The 26,346-nt window shown below is 59.2% G+C and overlaps 1 protein-coding gene across 2 annotated transcripts in view; it reads right to left on the reverse strand.

Annotated features, from left to right (window-relative positions):
* The window catches only part of Lamc3 (laminin subunit gamma 3), a 50,433-nt gene that overhangs the window by 5,722 nt on the left and 18,365 nt on the right, over positions 1–26,346 (reverse strand). The window contains exons 8-25 of one of the 2 annotated variants that reach the window (XM_047525670.1): positions 25,546–25,682; positions 23,660–23,770; positions 21,742–21,934; positions 21,497–21,615; positions 18,295–18,519; positions 16,111–16,299; positions 13,272–13,517; positions 12,254–12,407; positions 11,779–11,921; positions 11,158–11,336; positions 9,948–10,086; positions 8,799–9,004; positions 8,350–8,426; positions 7,162–7,296; positions 6,068–6,242; positions 4,618–4,767; positions 2,812–2,914; positions 289–488 (exon numbers count right to left, since the gene is read on the reverse strand). In XM_047525670.1, coding sequence (XP_047381626.1) covers positions 289–488; positions 2,812–2,914; positions 4,618–4,767; positions 6,068–6,242; positions 7,162–7,296; positions 8,350–8,426; positions 8,799–9,004; positions 9,948–10,086; positions 11,158–11,336; positions 11,779–11,921; positions 12,254–12,407; positions 13,272–13,517; positions 16,111–16,299; positions 18,295–18,519; positions 21,497–21,615; positions 21,742–21,934; positions 23,660–23,770; positions 25,546–25,682 — 2,881 coding nt within the window. The remainder of the gene's footprint in view (positions 1–288; positions 489–2,811; positions 2,915–4,617; positions 4,768–6,067; positions 6,243–7,161; positions 7,297–8,349; positions 8,427–8,798; positions 9,005–9,947; positions 10,087–11,157; positions 11,337–11,778; positions 11,922–12,253; positions 12,408–13,271; positions 13,518–16,110; positions 16,300–18,294; positions 18,520–21,496; positions 21,616–21,741; positions 21,935–23,659; positions 23,771–25,545; positions 25,683–26,346) is intronic. The other variant, XM_047525671.1, reaches the window with a different exon arrangement.

The following is a 26,346-nucleotide window of genomic DNA, read 5'->3' on the forward strand; positions in this document are numbered from 1 at the left end:
CCAGGCAGGTCCAGATAAGAGTCCTGGTTATGTGACTTAAGTCCCGAACCCTGGCTGAGCCTCGGGGTCCTCACCAGACACCCGGGGGACAGCAATGACACCTATTTCATGAAGAATCAATGAGGTTGCCCATGTGAGGCTCCCGAGTTAAGAGCTGGGGTCCCAGCAGCAGTTAGTAAGCGGAATATTCAGCATTAGACAGGGGAAGAGAGCAGCCGTGTGTGTCCACATCTCTGCCACAGGCCCAGAGGGTAGGAGGGCCACTGTGCTTGTGGCCATGGCCCTGACCTCGGCGTTGTCCTTGGCCGACAGCTCTGCCTCTCTGCTCTTCTTCCTGGAGCTGGAGGAAAGGGGAGCAGCATTGCCCAGCATCCTCTCTGCCTGCTTGGTCTTCCTTTCCGTGTCTGCAAGGAGCCTGTCCCGGACGACACCCGCTTTCCTCTGCAGGGCGGCCTGGTCCTGGGGCCGAGGAAACTGCACCTTCATCCCTGCAAACCCCGTCAGCCTGTGTCAGGGCCCAGCTCGCACCTGGAACTCCTGCCCAGTGGTCTCTGGGTGCTGCTCAACCACCCGGATCCCAGGGCAAGGGGAAATGGAGGTTTGAAGACCCACGACATCTGCCTATAACCTTCTAGGCTTACTGGGAAAACCCACAAAGGACCAAGACGTGCAGAGAACTTAAAGATGCACATTATACTATGACCTCTGGTGGTCAATGTCTGGAGCAGTGGAGGGGTGGGGCCCACAGCACCATGCATGGTACCCTCGGTGACTCCTTACACACCACCGATTCCTAACAAGGCTCTGAGGCACCGTGTAGTAGCAGATGCATCAACAGTTAGACTACCACAGTGGAGACCAAGAGCCACACATAACTAGGAGGGGGATGAGGAGGGAACGATGAGCAAGGAGTACTGGAGATTTATGATCATAATACTGCAGGCACCAGATGCTCTTTTTACCACCGAGCTCTCAGGCAACCAAGACAAAAAGGGAAAGGTTACAGTTCTCATAGACAGTATGTAATAAGAAGCAGTTTCCCTCTTGATAGAGAGAGGGATTTTTCCATTCTTATCCTTTCCTTTCCAATAAAATTCTAAGGGAGATTTATTATAAAGAGTACTGGTGGGCTGGGGATATAGCTCAGTTGGTAGAGTGCTTGCCTTGCAAGTACAAGGCCCTGGGTTCAAATCCCCAGCACCACAAAAAAAAAAAAAAAAAAAGAGTACTGGTAACAGTAGACAAAAGTCAATTTTTAAAAAGAATCAAGTCTTCCAATCTTTGGGGGCTTAATATTACATAACTGTTTTATCCAAAAAGTAGATCTACTTTTTGTTTCTTGTACACAAAATTGATGCATTCCATTAAGCCTTAATTCTAAAGACTGTTAATATATGTTACAGGAAATGCCAATTAAGTTTAAATAAAGTGAACTGGTTTCTCTATTACAGGACGTCTCAGGGCCTTTCGTATTCTGAAGTGTGCTGGGTAAGGCCTCGAGAGAGTGCTACAGCTGGAGACAGTTCCGGAACTTACCCGAGCACACAGAGCTCTGCCTTGGCAGAACACAGCACAGGCAGGAGCCCCCAGGGCACATCTGGGGAAGGCAGCAGCTCTGCCCTGTCTGTAAGTTTTCCCTTCATCCTCTTTTTTTTTTTTTTTTTTGTGGTACTGGGGATCGAACTCATGGCCTTGTGCTTGCGAGGCAAGCACTCTATCAGCTGAGCTATCTCCCCAGCCCTCCCTTTATCCTCAATGCCATCTGAGCACAGGCCAGTGGGTGGAAGGGATATGTTCTCTCAAGTGGGAGGGAAACGGGGAAAGGGTCTGGGGGTGGGGGCTGGAGGTTAGTCTGTGTGTTTAGGGAGCAGGGCCAGGGCAGCCAATTTCTACCCAGCATGTGCAAGAACGCATTCTAGAAGCATCCAGCAGTGGGGTGTCCTTGTAAGTAGGGAGCCGCCCACCGCTGGAGACGGCAAACCAGGGGTGAGCGAGCCCTGCAGGGTGCGGGACTCGCAGCAGACAACTTCGACGCCCTTCCCAATTCTGACGTCCTACGATTCCCTTACTACGGATCACTGAATGTTCTTAAATGTGACTCTGCATACAGAAGCGCACAGCCAGGACTTTCCGCAGGAGAGTGGGCAACCAGGACTTCAGGCCACTGGGGAACGTGGAGGTGGGAGGCCTGGAGGGTCGGGCTGGAGGGACTGAGAGATGGCCAGCCCAAGCCTGACTCCTGATCTCAGACCCCAAGAGACCCCTGGGCTCAGCATCATCCCTGTCTCGTCTTGGCTCTTGGATAAGGAGCCACCAGGCTTCTCTCTGGAGCAGAGAGGACATTACAGAAGCCCCTTACACCCGGGACCCCAGGCTGGAGCACGTAACACTGGCTGGTTTCTGCCCTGCTAAGCTCCGAGTCAGAGCTGGATAAGCAATCCCATTACTCGGTCTGCCCATCTCAGCATGGCGTCCGAAAGCTCCAGAGAGACCTGGCCAAGCATCAACCACTCCACCTTCTGCAGAGAAGCTGCGACTGTGGCCGCAGCTCAGATTCCCTCCCCATCTGGTCCTGAGGGGCTCTGTGCATGGTCCGAGGGCGCCTGGGGTTGGTGGGGATGGCCACGTGGGCTGGCACCCAGGCAGCTGTGTGTGAGATGGGAAGAGACATGCAGCCTGGGGAGGGTCCTGAGATGGGACGGGGACAGGACTTCTGTCCCCTGCACCAGGCCTGCCCGTCCTGAGGTGAGCCTGGTGGCTGTCTGGGCACTCATGTGTCACCAAGCCCAGGGCTCAGCTGCGCACACGCACCTTCCAGGTCAGCCAGCAGGGTCTTGGCTCCCGCGACGGTCACTGTGGCAGCCTGGACAGACGAGGAAGCCCGGGCCAGGGCAGCTGTGGCCTCCTGGCGCAGCTGGAGGGAGAAGAGAGGCTGGAGGTAGGTGGGCACCAAACCCACACTGACTGGGTCCCCAAAGGTCACTGCAACCTCTGACGTGGAGTTGTGTCCTTTACCTGACCTTAATTACCACAATAATGCTAACGCTGAATCTCTCTCCTGAAGACACCGGAGACACCTGGGGGTGGGTGGGGGGCAGCAGCAGAACTGAAGGACAAGACAAGGGAACACCCTCTCCAAGACGCCACTGCTGCAGCCACGGGCAAATCTGTTCACCGCGCGGCCCTCAGAGGCCAGCGGCTCCTTCCCGGCCCCTGCGCACCGAGACTAGACTCCAAGAACTGGGGTTTGATGGAGGCATGGGCAAAGGGAGCGTGGTCTGTCCGCAAGGTGGGATGCTGTCCGGCCTTAGGAAGGACCAAGTCTTGGTCCAGGAAGGAAATAGGGAGAGAGAGGAGGGGAGGGAAGGGGGAAGGACTGGGACTGAATTTGAGCAAATCATAGTCCATGCTTTTAAAATTATGTCACAATGAATTGTATGTAACTAAGAGGACAATAAAAAAACTTAAAAAGCCCCAAACTCTGAAAGGAGGAGAGGCGGGCTGCGGTGGGGCGGGCATCTGTGCATGGGGGTCTGGCCTGACTGGACTACGGCTCTCGGAGGAGATCTGGGAAGTCACCCCCTCCTGGCCACCCTGCCCTGGGTGAGTGAACCGCAGACCCCATGCACAGGCACTACCCTGGGGACCCCGCAGCAAAGCTGTCCAGGTGTGGGGCAGGCACAATCAGGGCCTCACAAAGAAGCCCTATTCCCGTCTTCAAAGGAAGCTGAGCACAGCCCAGGTAAGCCACCTCTGCCACAGCAGGCGGGATGTGGAAGAGGTCTGAGGATCAGGCCCCAGAAGGACGTCACATTGTCTTCCTGAGTTTGGTGCTTGTGCTGTGGTTAATATGCCCAACCACACGGGGAACCCAGGCAAAGGGGGCAGGGCGAGTCTTTGTACTTTATAGCATTTTTGTAAGTCTAAAATGATTTCCAAATGAAAACTCTTCGTTTTTTGGCCCTGGGGATTGGACCCAGACGTGTCTGCCACTGAACCACATACCCAGCCCTTTTAATTTTTCATTTTGCAACAGGGTCTTTCTCGGCTACGCAGGGTCTTGCTCAGTGGCTAAGGCTGACTTTGAACTGGCAATCCTCCTGCCTCCGCTTCCTGAGGCAGCACTGCACCTGGCTCCAAATGAAAAACTTTTCAAAAATTATCTTTAAGGGGTCTTTCACACTTTCAAAGGTCGAGAACTGGCGTAAGTTAATCCACTCCTTCTCTCTCCTTGAATCCCCTGATCATTTGCGGCCTTCTCTCCTAGACTGCGAACACCAGGCTGTGTGGTTTAGCACTGTGAGTCCAGGGTCTGCTCAGAGTAGCCGCTCACTCAGTCTGTGGCCCATCAGTAATGACTGAAGGAAGCAATGAACAAGAACCACCAGCCATTACGGATACTGAGAAGGGTGGTAGGTGTGGCCATCCATCTGCCTGTCCATGTGTCTGTCCATCTTGCCTCTTCTCTCACCCTTGCTCAGGCTGCCTGAGGTTCTCTGGAGTTTGGGGGAGGCACCAGAGAAATGCCTTTGACCGCCCCTCCTGCAACCCTAGACCCCGACAGTCAGGCAGCGCCTGCCTCCTCCAGGTGCCCTTCCTCAAAGCACAAGAGCTCACCTGGGTGAGGGGCTCCGTCTTCTGCAGCACTGCCCGGGCCCTGGCCTGAAGGGCTCCAATAGCCTCGGTGGCCACACGTTCTCCTGATGCAACTGTCTTCCCCAGGTCTTGCACTTTCAAGTCCAGGTCCCCAGCCTGGGACTTCAGAGGCTGTAGGGACATGGTGGCTCAGGCAGGGGCTAGGGACCAGATCTTCTATTCAGAGAAAGGGGCCCCACTGGGCTGAGGGTCAGTCTGGAGCTGCCAGCCCTGCACCCGAGTCTCATGCCCCTGGAATTCAGCACCTCCTGGATGTTCCCATTACATGAGAGGGACAGGGACAGCAGGGGTGGAGCTAGTGTGGACCCTGGGAAGTGGAGGGGTCATAGCAGAGAGGGCAGGCTAGGGAAGTTCAGATCCCAGCCCCCTTGACTTCTAGCTCCGCAGCCTTGGGCAGCTTTAGCCCAAGGCTGACCCGCATTTCCTAACTGCAGAGCGAGATTCTCTCCTGGGCCCACACTCCCTTATCTGAAACCTCCAGCCAGACAGGCTTCAGAATGCAGAATTTTCCAAATAGAGCTGTGCGGGAGCTGCCCATGGGCCAGGACCCTCAGTGGTATTTGGGACAGCAGCCAGCCAAACACATCAATACCCGTGTGTCACTCCTCCTGGGCAGCAGAGGGGCAAAGCAGCCTGGGCAGTTAGTCTGGGTCAGGTTGTGTCCCAAAGGCACTTCATCTGTGCGAGCTTCCGGCCAGGGGAGGGAACCCAGGGCCTTGTGCCTGCGACACATGCTCTGCCACCGGGCTGCGTCCCCAGCCGCTTATTGCTTTTTTAAAGCCTGGTTTCTGAGCTCAGGGATGTCAGGATTACTGAACGGACAGGCTGGACCCGATGCATTCAGGGTGGTGGGCTCAGAAGGGATAACCCAGCGCCCTCCCGGCCCCCGTGGAGGCAGCCAGAAATAGCCTAGGGGCCAGGTTCCTGTGACAGAAGAAGTCATGGAGGCTCAGGGAGGGAAAGTCCTTGGCCAAGGTCACAAAGCTGGAGTGGCATAGCTGAGGCTTTATCCTATGTCCACCTGGCATCCTCACTTCTGTCACTCGCGTGGAGAAGAGGCCGCAGCCTCAGTGCTGTTCTGATCAGCAACAAAGATCTCCTGAGCACTAACCCTACCACGCCCTGTAGGTGGACTATCTTGTTTTATTTTACTTTTTATCTTTGGTGGTGCTGGGGATGGAACCCGGGCCTTGTGCATGCTACCACTGAATCACCCGGACCCCCCAGCCATTTTTTAAATTTTGAGGCAGGGTCTCAGGAAGTTGCCCAGATTGGACACAAACTTGGGATCCTCCTGCCTCAGCCTCCCAAGTAGCTGGGATTAAGGTGTGGCATACAGCTATGATTATCTCATTTTAATGACTATATACAGTCTCCACCCACTGGCTTTCTCAGCCTCTGGAATGCCCACCCCGCCATGCAGAGCTTTGAGGGTGACCGAGCTGACCAGCGCTCCAGGCACAGCCAACCAGGCCCCGCGCAGGGCTGCATCGTTAACGGCGGCAGCAAGAGCTCTCTCAGCTTCAGGCAGCGTCTCTGCCACAGCCGTGCCCAGCGCTTTCTGGGCTGCCTGGGCCTCCTGGTACCTAGAAGGAGACAGAGGCCAGGCTGGCTCACAGAGCAGGGCACAGAGCTGTCCCTCCCCATTGCTGTCTGGGTCCCTGGCTGGAGTCCCTGCTTTGCAAAGTCCTCTCCGGTTGGTACCCAGCAGCTGGCCTTGGAAAGTGGCTGCTTCTCTGCAGCTTTCCAAGTGACTAGGGAGGCCATGAACGGACCACATTCTTCTTTCTTCATTCATTTGGCCCGCCGCTCTTTGCTGAAGGGGCTCCCGCCTGCTTCCCGCCTGCTTTCCACCCGAGAACCACCTGGTGGCAGACATTCGGCTCCTCTGCTGAAGTGTGCAGAGGAAGACGCCTGGTGGTGTGGGCAGCACGTGGCCTGGGCCTGCCCTTGCTGGTGACCCTGAGCCTGTCACTCTCCACAGACAGAGACCCTTGGGCAGTGCAATCGCTACAGCCCTGAAGGCCTGTGGCTTCCTGGCCTGGCCAGCTGCCCACACCCTGCCCCACTGGAGCAGGAGCCTCCTCCTCCACCCTCAGCTTCCTTTCCACCCCTATCAGTTCCCGAAGGGCTGTGCTCCCCGCCGGGGGGGTCATGTGACCTCACCCAGCCCTGCGGACTGGCTCAGGGCTGGACACCTAAGTGGTGGCTACTCTGTACTTTGTAGTCCTCTTCCGAGGACTCCGGTGCTGTGCCCAGGTCAGCCGGCTGGATGCGGGTGGAAAAGCAGCGAACAGACCACGCTCTTCCTTCTTCATTAATTCAGTTCCCACACGTCTCTGACAGGACTTTAGGTCCAAGCGGGACACAGACCGCAGACCTCCCGACCAACCACAAAGAACCGCAGGACTCGGGAAGCTGGTTCTGGAGTCAGTAGCTGCTGCGTGGGCTGAGGGCTCCCAGAGGCTAAGCCCAAGCTTCTTCCTGCACCTGGGGAGGTCTCACCTGTCCTCCAGTTCCTGCTGGGTCTCCAGGGCCTCTCTGCCATCCAGCAGACTCCAGAGCTGCATGTAGCTTCTGTTAGAGGCCAGCAGGGCACGCCGAGCAGCAGCTTCGATCTGGGCAGCAGCGTCCCTGTGGCTGTGCGAATCACCCCCACCGTCACCAGAGCCCATGCAGGGTTTGGCCCAAACCCACCCCTACCACATGGGCTGCCTGCAGGACAGACTGCTTGCTACCTGCCTGCCAGCTGCACAGGGCCAGGACTACCGGAAGGGTGCCACACACCCCGCTCCTGTTCCATACCAGGGAGGCTGTTGGCCTGGCAGAAGGACTAGTAGGGCCTTTCACCATGGAGCAAACCCTCCCAGCTTGGGCAGTGATTGGGCAGTCGCCCTAACAGAGTCAGCACAGAAGAGAGTGGCCCAGGCAGCCTGGGGTCAAATCCTGGCTTTATCACTTCCAAGCTGGGTATCCTTGAGCAAGTCACCTGACTTCACTGATGTGTTTCCTCATCTGTAAAATGAGTCTAAGACTCTTGAAGATAGAGGGGGAAATTGCTACAGAGTCTATGTTTTTAGGATCATAAGCTATTTCATAAAAGCAGCTGATAAAACAATCCAAATATCTGTTAAGGGGTGATTGGATAAGCAAAATACAGTATATCTATTCCCTGGAATATCACGCAGCCATAAAAGGAACAAAGTCCCTATTCATGCTACTCTATGGATGAACCTTGAAAACATCACGTGAAACCAAAGAAGCCAGATGTGAAAGACCATGTTACCTGATTCCATTCATGGGAAATGCCCAGAATAGGCAAGTCTATCAAGACAGAAGCAGGTTAGTGGCTGCTGGGGATGTTCTGAAAGGGGGCGTGCGGCTCTGAGAACAGGCCAACCCCTGGGCTGCGTAGGAGGTGAAATACTCCTCAGCAAACTGTCACCCAGCAGCCGCAGGTGCTCAGGCACCCGAGGTGCGCGAGCTCTGCCCTGCTATCTCTGGCCCACACTCCCTTGCTTGTCTCTTCTTCCCAGGTGGTGACATCTGCTCTGGGGGGTAGCCTGGAACCCTTGGCTCCCACCTCCTGGGGAGGGGCACGTGGGGCGGCCCTGGCCCTGGAGCCCTGAGAAGGGCTGGGCTTGCTAGGACGGCATGGGCAGGACCTCAGCTCGCCCTGGGGCCTGGGCTCACCTCCTGGAGAGGGCACGGGCCTCTGTGGCCAGATGGGTCCAGTTGGTGGGCTGGCTGGGCCCTTCCTGCACAATCACCTTTAGAGAAAAGAGAGGACACTGAGGCCCATTCTGACAGGGCAAGGGCCACATCTGGCTAAATTACGGAGCAGAATCAGACAGCACCAGTCATTTTATAACTGCACAAAGGTGGCCGCCAAGTCGGCATGCAGCGAGCGAGTCCTAGAACACAGAAGTGTCCTACCGCCCGCGTTTACCACACGCGCAGTGTCTGCTTAGGGCATCTCCCCGCTTTGCAAACACTCTCACCCAGCCAGTGGGGGAGGCACCGGCTGACCTCCATTTTTCAGGTGACACTGAGCCTCCCACAGAGGGAGAGGGAGGCCCAAGGTCACCGGGTCAATGGCAGGGACTCACGCCCAGGCTCAGTGAGGGAGGGGCCCGGGGTACCAGAGACACGAGGACAGAGGCTGCGTGCAGAATCTCCTCTTCTGAGGACGCCAGTGCTGCGCCCAGGTCAGCCAGCTGGATGCAGGTCTTCCGGGTTCCGGCCTGGGTGCAGCGTGTACTCCTGCTCAGCCTCCGCAGCTGCTCCCGCACGGCCTTCACAGCACCCTCAAGGCCTGTCATCTGCTCCAGGAAGGCTTCCCGGGCCCCTGCAGGAAGCCCGCAGTCCAGGGGTCACAGAGCAGTCCAGGTTCCAAGCTACAGCCCCCACCGGGCTCCTGGGGCACCAACACTGAGTTCCAAAAGAGTCTGCCCAGATGCAAAAGCCGAAGGCTGGAGAAGGTGAATCGTGACCCCAGGTCCCACACACTGCGTCGGCCACACTCAAGGGTCTGGGAAGGAGCCAAGGCCCTCCAAGCCACAACAATTCCAGAAACCAGCCATCAGTGACCCTCTGCCCAGGTCAGCTCTATATTCCTGAGGAGGCCCCTGTGTGCGCATTTGAAGACTTGCCCTCTGATCACTCCCTCTTTTTTTTTTTTTTTTTAATATTTTTTAGTCGTCAATAGGCCTTTAGTTTATTTACATGCGGTGCTGAGAATGGAACCCAGTGCGTGGCACCTGCCAGGCAAGCACTGCCAGTGGGCTCTGCCCAGCCCTCTCTCCCTCTTTGGACACCTGTGTCCGGCTGCTGAAGGAAAACAGGTGCTAATAAAGACAAACTCCCGCAAAACAATCAGTCCACTCTCAGTGCTCTCTAGAGGTCCACGTCCCAGGCCACATTCTGCCTGGTTTTAGCGACAGGTCTTTTGTCTTAATCACTCACTTATTTTCCATGTGTCCAGCACTGCGTGTGTGAGGGGCAGGGCGCAGTGTGAGCACAGGGCCTGGGATCGCCTGTCCAGCCCCTGGAACAGCAGCTCGAGCCTTCACATGCCACGTGGGCCAAGCCCGTGCCCAGCCCCGTCTGCACTAAGCTTACAACGTGGGGACGGAGACCGATGTTGACACAGGGACCAGCAGGCTGGGACCCTGAAGGACGGGTTCCCGTGCCAGGACTGTCTCCTGAGAGCCCTCAGAGCAGCTGACGAGCCCAGGCTGAGGCCGTGCAGAGGGCTCTGGCCAGCCGGCCCCTGGACCCCTGCTCTGTACCTCGCAGCAGGCGGTGGCCCTGGTAGATGTCGCCACGTGGGGCTTCTTCCTGCAGAATGTCTAGCGGCCCCCAGGGGCCACAGTTGGAGCCTTGCAGCCATCCGTCCATCAAGGTCAGCCTGGCCTTCAGCTTGGCCACCTGCAGGGGACAGGGAAGAAAAGGTGTGAGGCTGGTGGTCTTCAGTCCTCCCTGGACACCTACCCTGGGCCTCTGCCAGGCCTGTTCTGCTCCTGGGTTCGCTTCCCCGAGTCCCACTCCTGAGCTGTGCCTTGCCTCCCTCCAAGGCGCCTGCTCATGCTCAGCCAGTCACGGGACTGGCCTAGGGGGAGCCCTGTGCCACCACGCTCGACCAGGTCCAGTCTTCTAATCAGACTCAAACTGCACCGGTGGAGCTCATACCAGAAGCCAGCTCGGCATGAAGGGCTACCTCGGCCCCATCACCTGCCAACCACCCGAGACAGAGGGCCACGGGTCCCGAGCCCTGTCCTTGATTCCAAAGTCCAAAATGCTGTGACAAACTATAAGGCTTTCCTTCCCTTCCTTGATAGCAGAACCTGCCTCGACTCATTTGGAAACAAAGCAGTTCTGGAAAAAGCTGCTTCCTGCCACGTGGCAGGCACCTCTGCAGAGCCTGGGTGTGCTTGCTCACCGGCGGCCCGCTGGCCCCTGGGCCTGCCTGTCCCTGGTGCACACCCTCTATTCCCTCTGCAACACCACACGCCGTGGTCGCCCCAGTGCAGTCCAGGGAGGGGGCGCAGACCTGGACCATCTCCATGTTTGAGTAGGAGAGAGACACTGAGGCTTACCCAGCTGCCACCTGCCTGGGCGTGGGACAACTAAGAGGGCTGAGGAAGGGGGCCCCCATGGGTTAACCCAGAGCTCAAACTCCTGACTCCTGCACCACCCACCTCCCTGCTGGAAATTCTGTCTGTGCCCTGGGACAGGCATCGCCTCCCCATGGGGTCATTATCACCCCCCAACCAGAGGAAGTGAGGGACCTGGCAGGGTGGTCGGGGGCATGTGCAAGAGCCACCTCTTTCCCGTTCACCCAGAACAGGGGAAGGGCCAGGGTGGGCACTGGGAGAAGGCGGCTGGGGGGCCCGGGGGCCCAGGAGCCGTGGACGAGTGGGCAGACCCATGCCCGGCACAGAGTTGGCAGCACCGGGGCGCAGAGTGAGCGGGAACGTGAGGGCCTGGCTGGTTGCTCACCTCCCCCTTCACCAGGGCGTAGCAGGTCGGGCACTCCTGGCAGCGCGTGCCGTCCGCCGTGAGGAAGAAGTTCTCCTGGCAGCGGTCGCACTTGTAGCCCGCGAAGCCGGGCCTGCACACGCACGTGCTGTTCTCGTGGCACTGGGCCGAGCTGGAGCCCACCGGGGAGCACCTGCAGGCTGGAGCAGGGCCGTGGGCGCGGGGTGGGCTGCACCCCAGCCCTGCGCACCCCCCGGGCAGCTCCCAGGATGCCTGGGCCCTTCCCGCGGACTCCGATCAGAGGTGGGCGGAGATGCCAGTCGCATCTACTTTGGTGTCCCCAGGTGCCCGAGGACTGGCCAGGTTTAGGAACTGTCAATGCAGCCCGACTGTCCGAGTCAGGAAACTGAGGCTCCCAAAGGGCCCAGGCACACAGGAATCTTGTGGTGGCATTTGGGATGAGGTTCTCGGCTGCCACCCGGACGCTGCTGTTCCTCCACACCCACTCGTCCCATCTCCAGGCCACGCTGAGGAGCTGGCCCTGCCTGACCACTGTCTCTCCTGCTGTGCCCGCTTCTCCCCTGGCATCTCGGGCAAAAGACCGCCCCTCCCACCAGCCCAGGGAGGACCCAGCTTCCTTACCCCAGCAGCCCTTGATGGAGAAGCCAAAGAAACCCTGCTGGCATCTGTCACACGCCTGCCCCGTGACACCGGGGCGGCAGGGACACTGCCCGGTCTTGGGATGGCACTGGTACTCCCGGGCCCCCAGTGGGTGACACTTGCAGCTGCAACAGGGGAAGGAACCAGGTCTTGGGGCACTCCTGGCCCAGCCTCTGGGGCTGAGGCTGAAGGAAGTGCAGATCTCACAGGAGGCTCGCCAGAGGGAGGCGGGAAATAGGTCGTGGGGACAGAGGCCGGTCTGAGACGCAGCCTACGCTGGCAAGTCACAGGGCACTTAGCGCACCAAAGGCTCTGGCAAGTCCTCAAGGAACACACCCGTGTCCCCCTTCCATTTCCTGCAGCCCTCCTCCGTTCCTTAAAGGTGGCTGTCTCAGGTGCTGCTGTGGCCACCCCTCCCGGCAGGACACCCAGGGCGCAGTGGCCTCGCCCCACCTACCTCTGGCAGCCCCTCCCCGGCTGCAGGTTGTAGAAGCCCGGGCTGCAGCGGCTGCAGTCCCTCCCAGTCACGTGAGGCAGGCAGGAGCACTGGCCAGTCACTGGGTCGCAGGGTGTCTGCCCACTGTCCAGGCCCCCAGGGTTGCAGCTGCAGGCTGTGGTGGAAGCAGGGCAGGGTGTGGGGAGGGCACATCCACCCGTTCAACCCCAGGGCAGCAGAAGCCAAGGTTTGGGGAGCCTGGAAACAGCCCTGTCCAGCCCAGGCTGCTAAGCCCCTGCTGAATACGGCAGGAGGTCCGAGCTCGTCTCAGGACCCATGTCCTTGGAGACAACCCAGGACACGTGGTCACAGACGACCCTCTGCACCTGCCCTGAGCCCTGAGCTGGAGACAAGTGCAGAGTCACAGGCGGAGCCCTGCCCCCGACCCTGGGTCATGAGGTGTCCGGCCCCCTGGCCACCACAGGCCAGCATCTCACTCCAGAACACAGCAGGTTCCCCCAGGAGTTCCACAGAGCAAGGGGAGCAGAGGGTCGGTGGGGCCGTGCGGGAGAGGGCGCAGGGGCAGGTCCGTTCGGGGCAAATGCCCAGCTTCTCCCCTGCAGGACCTCAGGGAGCCTCCTGCGGGTGGATGCACACCATGGCCTCCAGGAGGGACAGGGCTGCGCGTCCACTAGGGGCGGGAGGCTGCAGGAGGAAGGGGAGCCCCTGCCTGATGACCCCCTGCTCAGCCTCCTGTGCTCACTGCAGCCGAGAGAAGAGCCCTCGATTCTCTAAAGGGGGAGACCGCTGTGGCCAAGGCTGAAAGGGACGGGGGTGGGGGGGACCCACGCACTCCAGAGACAGAGGCGGCACAGCCTGGCCAAGGGCCCGCTGGCTCTGGGGACGGGGGATCCCTCAGGCACCGACCTGGGTCCTGAGCGGGGTGGAGGACATGGCCCTGGGCCCGCCTGCAGGTTGTAGAAGCCCGGGCTGCAGCGGCTGCAGTCCCTCCCAGTCACGGGCCGGGGTGGACACTCACGTGCGCAGCTGCCGGCGGGCCGCGGGGCCAGGGCGCTGCCGTAGAAGCCCTCCCGACAGCGCTCGCAGTGGTGCCCCGTGGTGCCGTGCAGGCAGCGCAGGCAGCGGCCAGACAGGGGGTCGCAGTTGCCCACGGCGTTGGGGTCCACGTTCCCGCTGCACTGGCACTGGCGGCAGGGCTGGGGGGCTCCAGAGAGCCCCAGCGGGTCCCCGAAGAAGCCATCGTCACAGCTCTCGCAGCGCCGCCCTGCGTGCAGAGGGGGCTGGTGTGAGGAGCTGGGGCCGCCTGCGCCAGGAGGGAGGTGAGGGCCCAGCCGGCGCTCCTCAGGCCTCCTGTGGGCAGGCTGAGCGGGGCCAGCTGCCAGGAGCTGCCCACTGGCTGTGTGGTCTTGAGAAAACCTCTGTGCCTCTCTGAACTCGGGCTCCTCATCTGTGAAGTGGGGACAAGTACGGCGGCTACCTCACTGGACGGCCAGGAGGGCTCCGTGAGGCTATTCCCAGGCACGTGGCAAGTGCCAGCGTCATACTGTCACCACTCTCCATCGGCAGCTCCAGCATCGTCCTCATGGTCACCGACGTGTTCCTGCCTCCTGCCCGCTCTCCCTCTGCCTTTCCTGGGTCCCTTCCCACCGTAGCTTCTGAACTTCCTGAGTGCCTCTGCACTCCCGCCTGCCGCCGGGGGACCTGGGGCCACCGTGAACCTCACGGGATGGTGTGTGAGGACCTCTGAGGGCGGTGGCCTGGGGGATTTCCTCTGGACACAGAGGGGCCGGGAAAGGGTGCTGCGCTCTGCCTTGGGTGGCGTCGGCCTCCTCCGTCACACCAGGCTCTGCTGAGATCCACGTGCGGCAACGTCAGGTCCCGGGGTGGGTGGCAAGCGAAGGGGCACATGAGGTGCTTTCTATCCCCTCTTCATGCGGCCTCCCTGCCTGGTGGACGCGGCCAGTCCCACCACGTGTGCCCTTGAACAGCTGCTGACGTGGTAAAGACAGCAGTGGGCTCCGTGTGTCCCATGACCCCACGGTCCTCTTGAAATCAAGCTCCTGATACTCAGCGTCCTCGGAGAGGGGAAGAGGGACACCAAGGACGAAGAGACCAGAAGGAAGGAGCTGAAGGGCCTTCAGGGTGGAGGCCAGCGCGGCCTGGGGACGGAAACAGGATCAAGTCGGGTGGGGGCTTGAAGCGGATGGAGGCGAGCACAGACCCCGCCATAGGCTTGGGTCAGTGAGGGCAGCTCTGCAGGCCCTGCGAGCCGCAGGGGGACAGGAGGCCAGAGTGTGGTCCCGAGGCAGGTGGGGCCTGGACTTGACCGCAGCCAATCTCCACCCAGCTGTGCAGGTGAGCTGTCTGTGTGCTGGCGTCCCCCAAGGCCCGGACGCTGTGCAAAGCCCGGGGGTCCACACAGGCGGCCCTCGCGGGCGGCTCCCTCCACCTCCTCGCTGGGTCCGCGTCCTCCTCGGGGTCTGCCCGAGCGTCCCTGATGCCCGCTCACGTGGGTGAGAGCCACAGTCAGGGGCAGGCTGAAGACGGAGGCAGGGTGATGGCTAGTGGGGTGCAAGCCCCTCGGCTCTTGGGTTCCCGCTCTAGGCCACCCACTGTCCTGCCAGCTCCCGGGGACCGGGGAGCTGCTCTCAGAGGGTCCAGAGAAGCAGAGCGTGGGACAGGACTGTTCAAGGCAGCCACGTGGGCCAAAGGCAAGGCCGGGTGTCCCAGAGCCTTGAGGACATTCACCTGAAACCAGCCAGACACGGAGGGACCAGCCCAAGGGACTCCACCTAAACGAGGTCGACTCAGGGCCGGCAAGGAGGGGCTGCGGCGGGGCCGGAGCCAGAGGCGCTGGACACTGGCCCCACGGGCACAGGGCTGCTGTCTGGGGTGATGAGGTTCCGGAGGTGGATGGTGGCGATGACAGCGCCCACCACGCCCGAGGACACACGTAAAGTGATCAAGGCAGCACCGTCCAGGCTGCACGCTTCACCACAAGGTCGGTACGTGACACCCCGCGTCGGTACGTGACACCCCGAGTCGGTACGTGACACTCCGAGTCAGTACGTGACACCCCGCGTCGGTACGTGACACCCGAGTCGGTAGGTGACACCCCGAGTCGGTAGGTGACATCCCGAGTCGGTACGTGACACCCCGCGTTGGTAGGTGACACCCCAAGTCAGTACGTGACACCCCATCGGTAGGTGACACTCCGCGTCGGTACGTGACACCCCGAGTCGTTACATGACATGCCACATCGGTACATGACACTCTGAGTTGGTAGGTGACACCCCACGTCAGTAGGTGACACCCCGCGTCGGTAGGTGACAGGCCAAGTCTGTACGTGACAAGCTGAGGCCATTCGATGCACATTTCAACTGGGTGGATCGAGGGCATTGAGTATCTGAAATGCTACTGAAACAAGATCAGATGACCAGGAGAGCCCAGTCCTGCGGAGGAAGGAGGACCGCCCACCAGGGAGAGCCCTGGGGTGGGGGCGAGGAGGGTCCCGCTTCACACGTGACCTCAGGGCAGTTTTTAAAAGCTGGAGGTTTGAAAGTTTAAGCTGGGTTTTCCTGCTTCACTGTGTATTACTTGCTAGGGAAACAGATGCCCGGGCTCCATCTCAAGACAGTGAACCCGGCCCAGGGGCCGGGACTGGACGTGGACACTTTCGAAAGTCACGTAGATGTATTCAAGGCCAGGTCTGCCGGCAACCCTGAAGCCTGAGGCCTTGACTGGAACTTGGTGTCCCCAGAGGTCACTCCTGCCACCCCTGAGCTGGGCTTGCCCCAAACTGCCACATCCCACACCCAGGACCCTAGAGCCCAGTGCCCCGGGGCACGGTCACTCACCTCTTTGGTGTGGGGGACAGTGGGTACACACCACCTCCCCGTTCTCTGGGATGATGGTGCAGGGCGATTGTCCAGGGCAGGGACAGGGCTGGCAGTCCTCAGCATGGCCTGCGAAGGCGTTGCCATAGAAACCAGGCAAGCAGTGCTCACAGAACAGGCCCTCAGTGTGGTGGCCACACAGGCAGATCCCTGAGGGTCAAGACAAGAGCCTGCTCTCCACCATCTGGGGCCAGGACAGCCCTGAAACCACGCACACTCCAGCGGGAGAGGTCACAGAGCCCGTCCCAGCTGGAACTGGGGTGGGGACCCTCCAAGGCAGAGGCAGCAGGGCCCAGAGATGAGTCCAGGCCCGCAGCAGGACCAGCTGGGCTCAGGACCACCACGAACTGCCCACGTGACCCAGCAGTCCTCTAGACCCCCTGCCTCAGTGTCCTGACCTGCCACACGGGAATGACGAAGGCACTGGCCTCGAGGTCTGCCGTGGGGATTGTGGAAGCCAGGCATTCACAGTGGCCCGCTCCCGGCACACGGACGGGTTGTTTCACCATGATGCTGTGTTCCAGACCTTCCTCCGAACCAAGAGGCAGCTGAGCCAGCACAGACTCTCCCTTCCCTTCCTCTGCACCAAGGGACCAGGCTTGGTGTGACTTTGCAGAGCACCTTGGGGTCTGTGGGCACCCGGAGGCTGCCTGGCCTCAGAATGGAGGCCCGTCCTTGCCCTCTGACATCTGCAGACAGGGGCGGGGGCAGTCTGCTAATCCCCCCTGCAGCCCAGCATCACCTGTGTCCACCAGAGCCCGAGGTGCTCAGAAGGGAGGTCCCACCACAAGCATGGAGCAAGAGCCTGGCCAGTCCTGCCAGGAAGCGCCCATGGCACAGCACCCGGCAGGCCGGAGATGGGGAGGGACGGGAGGTGCCAGCGAGCAGGCGGCACAGGGGATTGGCCCCGCCTGGGCCCAGCACCCAGGCTCCTCCCTGCCTGGGCAGTGAAGAGGGAGGCAAGGGGTCTCCTTCCCCAAAGGACTCTGCTGTTTCAGCCAGGCTACCCCAAGCAGGTATGGGGACAGGGTACATGCCCCCCCAGGCTCCAACAGTGGCATCTTCCATGGCATGGGAATGAAGGGTGCCCCGTGTGCCCATGGCTGAGATCCCCTGCCCAGCCCCCACCTTCCCACTCCTCTGCAGGTGGGGATGAGCCCATGGGAGGCGCAGCTCTGCCATCTGCTGGCCATGCGGCTGCTCTGCATGTGCGGACCACTCCTGCAGAGATGCTGGCAGGAGCCAGTGCCGTGTGTGTAAGATGGGGCTGGGGTGAGGAGGAGGCGGGTCCCAGTCTCATTATCCCCAACATCCTAGACGGTTCGGCCTCCTGCTACCCGCCTTCCTAGGTGAGGACCCGCGGCTCCTGCCTGGTGAGCCAGGGCATCTCCTCCTTGCCATGACCTGGGCCGGGTGACACTATCGCTGTCCCCACTTCACAGGGAGGGAAGTGACTCTCCCAAGGCCACACACCCCAGAGGGATGTGGGTGGCAGGCATGAGGCTCTGGGTCGGAGCCTGCTGTCACTCATGTGACCTACACGGGTGCCCTCCTGCTGTCACCTGCCACGTGATGCCTGTCCTTCCCATGTCACCCATTGCATGGCAGGGCCCCGAGGTTTTGCCTGGTCCTTCCTGGGAGGAGGGAGCCTACCTATCGGGGCGGGCAGTGTGGCAGATGTCTTCACACGGTCCTTGGCTCGGAGCCTGACACGGAGGTGGATCCAGTTGCTGCTTTTTTTTTTTTTTCCTTTTTGGTACCAGTTATTGAACCCAGGGGCACTCGACCACTGAGCCACAACCCCAGACTCTTTTTATATTTTATTTAGAGATGGCGTCTCACTGAGCTCAGGGTCTCACTATGTTGCTGAGGCTGGCTTTGAACTCGCGATGCTCCTGCCTCGGCCTCCTGAACCAGTGGGATGACAGGTGTGCGCCCTGCGTCATTGTGCCCAGTCCCAGTTGCCACTCTTACTAAAATACAAGATACCCCAGCAGCAGCAGAGGGTGGCCCTGTGCCTGTGCCTCCCCATGACCTGGGCAGCCCCTTGGCGCCTGTGCCAGGCTGACCCCGGGTGAGTCAATACTCATCTCACGGGGCCAGGTATAGCTCAGGAGGACTTAGATTGGGGTGCCGGGAACTCACCTGTGTTGGGGTCACAGGTGCCATGCTGGTTACAGGTGCACGGGACACAGTTGGCATAGGGACCCCCCTGTGGTGTCTCCCTTTTGTATCCTGGAGCGCAGGATTCACAGAACTGGCCTGTGTAGCCCTGGGGACATGAGCAGGTCTCCACCCAGGAGGCTGTGGGGGAGCGTCCCCGCTGGGGCTGGGCCGATGTGAGCCAGACCTCTCTCAGGAGCAGCTGGCCTGCAGAGAGAGAAGGGAGCTGTGAGCGCGCTCCCCACTGACCTCCCACACAGACGGGGCAGCCCGTGGACAGCAGGCAGCCCAAGGGTCAGTTACAACTTGTAAAACAACAGTCAAATTAAGGGTGAGGGAAACAGGCGATTACCAGGAGAAGTGGACAGGGCCAAAGACCAGCTCCGAGCAGAGCAGGTGCTCAGCTGGCACAGGGCCCGGGCTTGACCAGCCCTGGGCAGGGAGGGAGGGGTAGAGGTGGCTGACAAGCTGGTGGAAAGAGCCTGTCCTCATGGGTCGTTAAAGATATGCAGATTTAAACAACAAGGAGCATCCCAACCCTTGACTGGGAAACATTTTAAAGACCAACCGAGGTGGAGGAGGGGCGCAGGGAGCTCCGGGACCTGTCAGCTGGAGGCTACCTTTGGGCAAAGCTTAAGGTCTGTTTCCTGAAGTTTTAAGTCTTGCAAGAAGAACAGAGAAGAAAGAACGGAACAAACGGTTCAGCCATTTAATGGAAAGATTGTTTTTAACGGAAGGATTTTGATTAAAAGAAGCTAACGGACATGGAAATGTCTGAAATTTCTTGGTGAACATTTTGTATTTAAGTGAGCAATAATGTACTCATTTTGAAAATAAAGAAATCTGACATTTGAAAAAAAATGCGTAGTCGTATGAATATGATTTAGGAGGCTCTGCTTCTAGCAACTGAGGGACAGAGGGTCCCATCACCAAGATCTTCACTGAAAGCAATTATAAACTCCAGGAGAAACATTTAAACAAGTTGGGTGTGGTGGCACACGCCTGTTATCCCAGTGACTCGGGAGGCTGAGGCAGGAGGATTACAAGTTCAAAGCCAGCCTCAGCCACTTAGTAAGGCCCTAAGCAACTCAGCAAGACCCTGTCTCAAAAAAAAAAAATGTATAAAAAAGGGCTGGAGATGTGGCTCAATGGTTAATTTACCCTGCGTTCAATCCTGGTACCAAATATGTGTGTGTATATATATATATATATATATATATATATATATATATATATATATAAATAACATCCGTGAGCACTGGAGAAGGAACAGAGCTAGCAGCAGAGAGGGGCAAGACAAAGATCGTGGTTGGAGGGCACCTGAGGCAGTAGGCGTTGAGATTTAAAACGTGCACTCCCCAGTCCTAACATCCCTATTTCTGGAACTCCATCGCGACCCATGACTGCGTAGACAAGAACTTTACGCGGGTGGTTCCCTGCTCCCTGCAGCGCTGTGTGTCCTGGTGGAGCTGGAAACCCCTGGAGGGTCTGTCACAGGGGAAGGGAGTGTGATGCCCGCCCTCCCGGGGTCTACACCAGGGAGCTGCAGGACACAGAGACCAGCCCCTCCTACCTGTTACAGTGAGGAACCATCTCTAAGATACACCAGCCGCTGAAAAGAGCAAGTTACAGAATATTGTGCTGTGTGATCGAATTTCTAAATTAAAAAAGACCGAGGTAGGAACGCGCACCAAGGTTCGGACAATAGGCCCTCAGATGTGAGCGGTGAGAAGAGGTTGGGGCCTGGGGGTGGGAGAGGTGTCAGTACACGCAGCTGCATCTCCAGTGCCCCAGCACCTAGTGTGGGGTGGCACCTAAGAGGGTGCACTGGTCACTGAAGCAAGGGAATGGCAGAGGAAGCCCTGGGAGCTGTTGGAAAGAGTGGAAGTGAGATTCCCAGACAAAGAGGGAGCAGACCCAGCAGAGGAGACTGGAGAAGGTGGGTGTGTGGGAGCTGCTGGGGCCCTAGGGAGGGGCCCCAGGAAAGCTGGTGTCAGAGCTGCAGGCTCTCAGGAGCAAAGTGACCCCGGGAAGCAAATCTGAGGGCCACTTGGCTGTCACAACAGGAGACCAGCATGCTAGAGGACACCATCCTGCCCAGAAACTGCCTCGCCTTGGAGGGGCCTCTGTGCCTTGCCTGGTTCAGAACTGTCCCAAGTCCTGTATGAGTGATGGTACCCAGCTCACGGGCTTGAGTCTGCATGGCCACCACCCCGTCCCATCTGCAGCCCCCTCGATGGCTCCCCCACTCATGATCTGGCCAACACACCCATTCGGCTATGCTCTCCAAAGGACACACCTAAAGGACGTCAGGAATCAGGGTCACTCGTGTTCCCCTGAAGGTCTGAACTTGGTTTTATGGCCTCACCCACAAAGGATCGGCTACTCTGCCGTGTTCCCTAACATAGCAATGGAACCGAGCCACAGGCTCCGTGCACCTTTTAAAAGAGCCACAGTGACGGAGCTGACCGAGCCTACTGCCCTCCTCTTCATCCTCTGGCACCTGTGACAGTGGCCTGGCTTCAGTGCCCGGCCCCAGCCTCGGTCTGCGGGGTGGCTTGCCGATCCTGCCCCAGGTTTCTACCCTAGCTTAGCCATCCGGGGTCTGTCTGCTCGGCTCTGCCCTCAGGTGGACACGGGCTTCTCAGCTCTTGGCTTCTCCCAAACCCATACTCACTCCGCACAGCAGGGAACCTCGGATCACTTCCTTATGTCTTCAAGCCTGGTCAGACCCGGGCTCTGACCATTTGAATTCATGCAACTGTTTTTTACATAATTTCCCTTCCTTTGACTTATTCTGCATAATGTTACGTGACTTTTCAAATTGTGTGTAGGTAGGGTACTACCATGCTTATCACTAGTGACCGAGGCCAGAGATGGTCCATCCAGGGGACTTAGAAAATCAGACCGCAAGTGACCAGCAGGGGCCGAGCTCCCAGGGAAGCTGCAGCCCACACAGCTGCCCAATACCTACCTGATCCTAGAGCTGTCCACCTGTAGGCCCCTCACCTGTCCAGTCTCTGCCTGTGCCTCAGCCACCGTTCCTACTGTCTTTATGGGCGATAGGACCATGCAAGTACCATGTCCCTACTGAGCCTCAAAGTCCTTGGGAAAGTGGGAACAGTAACTGCCCAGCCCAGTGCCATGACCAGTATTGTGGGGGCATGCTGCCATCATTACTGACCGGAAGGGCTTGGGCCTCGTCCACTGGCCCGGATACTCAGAGTGGTCAGATTGGCGAGGAGACGCTGGAAATGGAAGGCAGGCAGCGGGGACTCAGTGTCCTCGGAGGTCTCTTGCAAACTGCCAGGGAGAGGGGTCAATGTGGGAGCGTCGTGGGGGTCCGAGGGCAGCCCCCCAGACCACAGGGACTCTCCAGGGTGTTCCTCCTGCCCACCCACATCTCTGAGGACGGAGGGGGACACTCACAGGAACCTGAGCTGTGCCTGCCCTGGCTGCCCAGCGTCCTGGGGACCCGACAGACTGGAGTGCCTCAGAGCCAGGGCCAAGCCCGCCCCTTCCAGCCTCAGCTGCACTGAGGGCACAGAGCCACCACGGGGAACACGGAAGGTCAGCGTGAGGGGCTGTCCATAGCTGAACCGCTGGTCTCCCAGGAAGCGCTCTGCAGACAAGAGAAGAGGCTCTGAGTCCCACATGCTCAGCTTGAGGCCACAGTCTGCATCGATGTCATCAACAAAGCGTTCCGACAAGACGCCCCCTCCCCCGCAGACAGCGGGGTGACCTGTCCACACCCAGGTGCCGCCGTCACCGGCTGGCACAGAGCTCTGCTGCTGCTCTCCTGATAGTTTTGTCTCTGAACAGTTTTGTAAGTGAAGTTCAACAGGAAAACAGAGTATGAACATGAGCAGAGAAAAGAGTGAATGAGGGAACCTCCTGCCACCGGCTCAGGTGCCCCGTTTGAGCCCCGTGAACACAGAATACCCAGGACCCACCTGTGTGGGAGTTCAGCCTGTCCCACCCCCTCCTACTCGCAGTCTCCGAGTCAGGTGACCACTTATGCCAAGAACCAGGGGAAAGGGGGTGCTCAGAGGGAACAGGGGGCCACTGGCAGCTCCTCTCGGTCCTTCCTCACACGTGAGCAAGCCAAAGAAAGTGACTGAGAGATGAAATAAAAATGCCCGAGGCCGGGTGCTTAGGGGCAGCCTGCAATTCCAGGGGCTCAGGAGGCCGAGGCAGGAGGACTGCAAGTTCAAAGCCAGCCTCAGCAACAGAGTGAGGCCCTAAGCAACTCAGTGAGATCCTGTCTCTAAATAAAATCCAAGATAGGGCTGGGGATGTGGCTCTGTGGTTAAGTGCCTCTGGGTTCAATGCCCGATCCAAAAAAAAAAGGGAAATAAAAATGCTGAGGCGCACGTCTTTCAGGGTTTCCTCGGCTCCACTAAGAAAAATGCACGTTTGTGTATAAGCTGTGAAAAGCAAATTGTGCCATCCAGCAATTCCAATTCCACACACACCATGGACTGATGGCAGGATGGTGGCCCCGAAGGGGCCCACGACCTAGTCCGGAATCTGTGCACGGGGTATCTGACGTGAGGGAATAGGCTGCAGAGGGAGCTAGGTGTCTGGCCAGCCGGACATAGAGCAGGGGCAGGAAATGGACTGTCCAGGTGGGCTCAAGGTCGTCACAAGGTCCTACAGATGGAGGGGCAGGGGAGTCATGGGCGTCAGACGACGAGGCTGTTCTGAAGACAGAGGAAGGCCCGCGCCCCAGAGCACGATGCCTCTAGGAGCTGAGGGCAGGAAGGGGTCTTCCCCTGGAGCCCCCAGAAGGGAAGCAACCCTGGCAGCACCCTGATCCCGGCCCTGGAGACCCACCTCAGCCCCTGCCTTCCTGGGCACCGAGAGGACTGTGGGTGCTCCCAGCTGCTGAGTCGGGGGCAGTATGTTGCCTCCTGTGATGCTTTGAGCACGCCCCCCTCCCCAGCCATGCTGAAACTCAATCCCCACCCTGAGACAGGAGCGGGGTGGACTCTTTCCCACATGGCCTTCAGAGGCGGGGCCTCAGAGGTGATCCGATTAGATAAGGTCATGGGGTGGGGCCCGTGAAAAATCTGGGTGGCTTTCTAAGAAGGAGGAGGAGACCAGGAGATGCACACACATGCCACCCCACTCCCGCCCCCGCCCCGCCTCACCACATGATGCCCTGGGCTGCCTGGGGTTCTGCCGGCAAGAAGGCCACCTCCAGACCCAGCCCTGACCTCAGAGCAGGTCGCTGAGCCAAGATAAGCCTTTTTTCTTGAGCATCGCCCAGTCTGTGGGGCTGTGCTTTGCACTACCACCTAGCAGCAGAGGGGAACCAGCCGGGCAGACCCAGGGCTACAGGTACCTGGTGCTGCGAGCTCCTCCTCATCTTCTGGGCCCAAGAGGATCCCACCTGGGTTCCATCGTGGGGGGCGCTCTGAGCCTCTCTTGCTCCTGACCCGCCAGCCTCCAGGGCCTAGACAGCAAGCAGGGACACATCCATTAAAGTGAGGCCCCGAGGCGTCCCCAGGAGGAGGTCCAGCAGGGGTGTGAATGTGGAGGGGAGCCCAGGAGGAGAAAGATGCTCAGGACCCTGCTCTGCTGTGGGCAGGGTCAGACCTCAGGGCCTGCCCTGCTTCAGAGGGATTCTGAGTTCGACAGTCCGGAATTCTCAACGTGGGGGCCTTGGGACAGCAGGGTCACTTCTAACAATAATGGACTCCGACTTGTCTTCAGAGAACTTCCTCACCATGGCCTCACCAGCCCTGACCCTCCAGACACATGTGTCATGAGCCCCGCTGCACCCAGAGGGGTCACCTGGTGAGGAAGGGACCACGCCAGGCTGGGAACCCAGTGTGGTCTGCCTCCCCTCCAGTGACAAGAGTGGAAGCCAAACACCAGGAGCCACCCAGGGGCGGGGAGGGAGGGACAAGAGGGGAAAGGGCGGGGCTCCTCGCTGAGCCGTGTGGGCCCTTGCCGACTGTGACCCTGAGAACGGTACTTGACCTCTCTGAAGCTGGCTCCGCACCTGCAAAATGGTGGCAGCGGAGTCCTCTGGGCTATGGCAGCTCTCAAAATTGGCCCACACACCTCAAGGAGACCCCAAGACCTGCCAGGGGTCCGTGAGGTGGAACCATCTTCCTACGGACACTAAGGTGATTCGCATTCTCGCTGCGAACCTGTCAGAAGCAGATTGACCTCTTCTAGCACCTGTGTGATCTGTGCTGTCCCTTCGGTCAGCTGGAGAGGCCAATGTGAGAAGCAGCTGGCTTCCCACGCCGGACCGCAAGAGACTCAAGAAAACAGAACCAGCAGCGCTCTTCTCAGCAAATGTTTTGGGTTTTAAAAATTATTTTTCACAGAACTTGTTCTTTGTTATAAGGTGATAGGTTCACATGGGCTGTTTTTAAAATAAATTCATAAGATAAACATTTCTTAAAATCAGTTTTCCCTGCTAATATTCACATAAACAACCCCCCCAACACAAAAGTGCTCTGGGGTCCTCCAGGGTCCCCAAGAGGAAGGGACCGGAGACCAGGAGGTCTGAGAACTGCCCCAAGCCGCCAGATCCCTGCTCTCTTAGGGCCAGAGGCCAGCCCTCCCGCCTCAGCTGTCTACCTGCGCCTCCCCATCCTGCCTTCTGCACGGCGTCCAGCAGAGGGAGCACCGTCCCTGCATCTGGGGCAGGTGCAGTGTTAAGGGTCTGTCCCGGGGACACGCCCTCCCCCTGGGGATGGCGGGGCAGAGGTGGGGTGCTCCACCAGCCTCGGCTGGCTCCCCAGCTGGCTCTGACTTAACACTCTAATGCAATGCTCTGCCGACGTCCTGCCCCAAAGGTGAGGCCCACACAGAAGGCTGCCCGGGAACCAGCCTTAGGAACCTGACCACCTTTCCCGGGCCTCATCAGCCAGGGACCCTGCCTGCAGGTACACCACAGGTGCTCGACAAACAGGGACAGGAGGCTGAGCTGAATCCTCAGCACTTAGGTACACCAAGGGTGGGGCGAGTGGAAACGCCCCACAGGGTCAGGAGGGACCACACACCAGCCTCCCAACACACCCTCCCTGCCCCTCCACACAAATGCTGGAGGCTGGAAAAAAGGCAGGAACCGGCAGGGCACAGGGGCTGCAGGGAGGTGCGGGAGCTGCCTTCTCCCACAGCCCCCTTGGCCGGCAAGGCGAGGAGCCACCCCCACCCCAGCCACCAACAGAGACCAGACCCCCGGGGACATGGCAGTGGGGATCCGCTCACCCTGGCGGAAGTTGGAGAGGACGCGGAGCTCCTGGAACCCAGCGGTGGTCCCACACACCTTGGAGTGGCCGTAGCAGAAGCAGCTGCTGCAGCCCACCGGATTGTGGGGCTGCAGGTTGAATGTCCCCGGGCGACATCTAGAAGGGGGGCCAGACATGCCCACCAGGGCCCCATGAACAGTCAGACAGGCTCAGGCAAGGACCCCGGCTGGATGAAGGCCAACCCAGAATCCCTGGGAAACTGTTTACCCCAGACTGAGAGGTACAGAAAGTAAGGCAGCACCCGCCTGCCTCCCCTGCTGCACACAGCTGGCCCTGCCCAGCGCACGTGTCCACTCAGACGGTAACCTCTGCTAACGTCAAGGATGCTCCTGGCTGCAGCGGGGTTTGGCCACGACTGTCCTTTTTTTCTGTTCCAGGGTCCCAACCCGGGACACGGTGCTAGGTTGGGCTGTCTCCCCCAATCTGTAAGTGCCTCCGGGTCTTCCCTCTGGGGCTCTGGGTTTGGCTCAGTGGCAGAGTGCCTGCCTGGCATGTGTGAGGCCCTGGGTTCAATTCTCAGAACTGCATATAAATAAATGACTAAAATAAAGGTCCAGCAACATCCCTCGTCCCTTGAGACCTTGACACACAGCTCGGGTGGACTTTCTCCTGATAAGACTGGGGTTTTGGGCTTGGGGAAGAAGTACACAGTTAAGTGTAACTCGACCCATCAGTGACATGACCCCTGGGTGGTGAGGTGACCTTCCCTCCCAGGTAGCCCCCAGGTTCCTCTGAACAACTTCCCATTCCAGGCCTCAGC

The sequence above is a fragment of the Sciurus carolinensis genome, chromosome 14, assembly GCF_902686445.1.
Source record: "Sciurus carolinensis chromosome 14, mSciCar1.2, whole genome shotgun sequence".
Taxonomy (NCBI): Eukaryota; Metazoa; Chordata; class Mammalia; order Rodentia; family Sciuridae; genus Sciurus; species Sciurus carolinensis.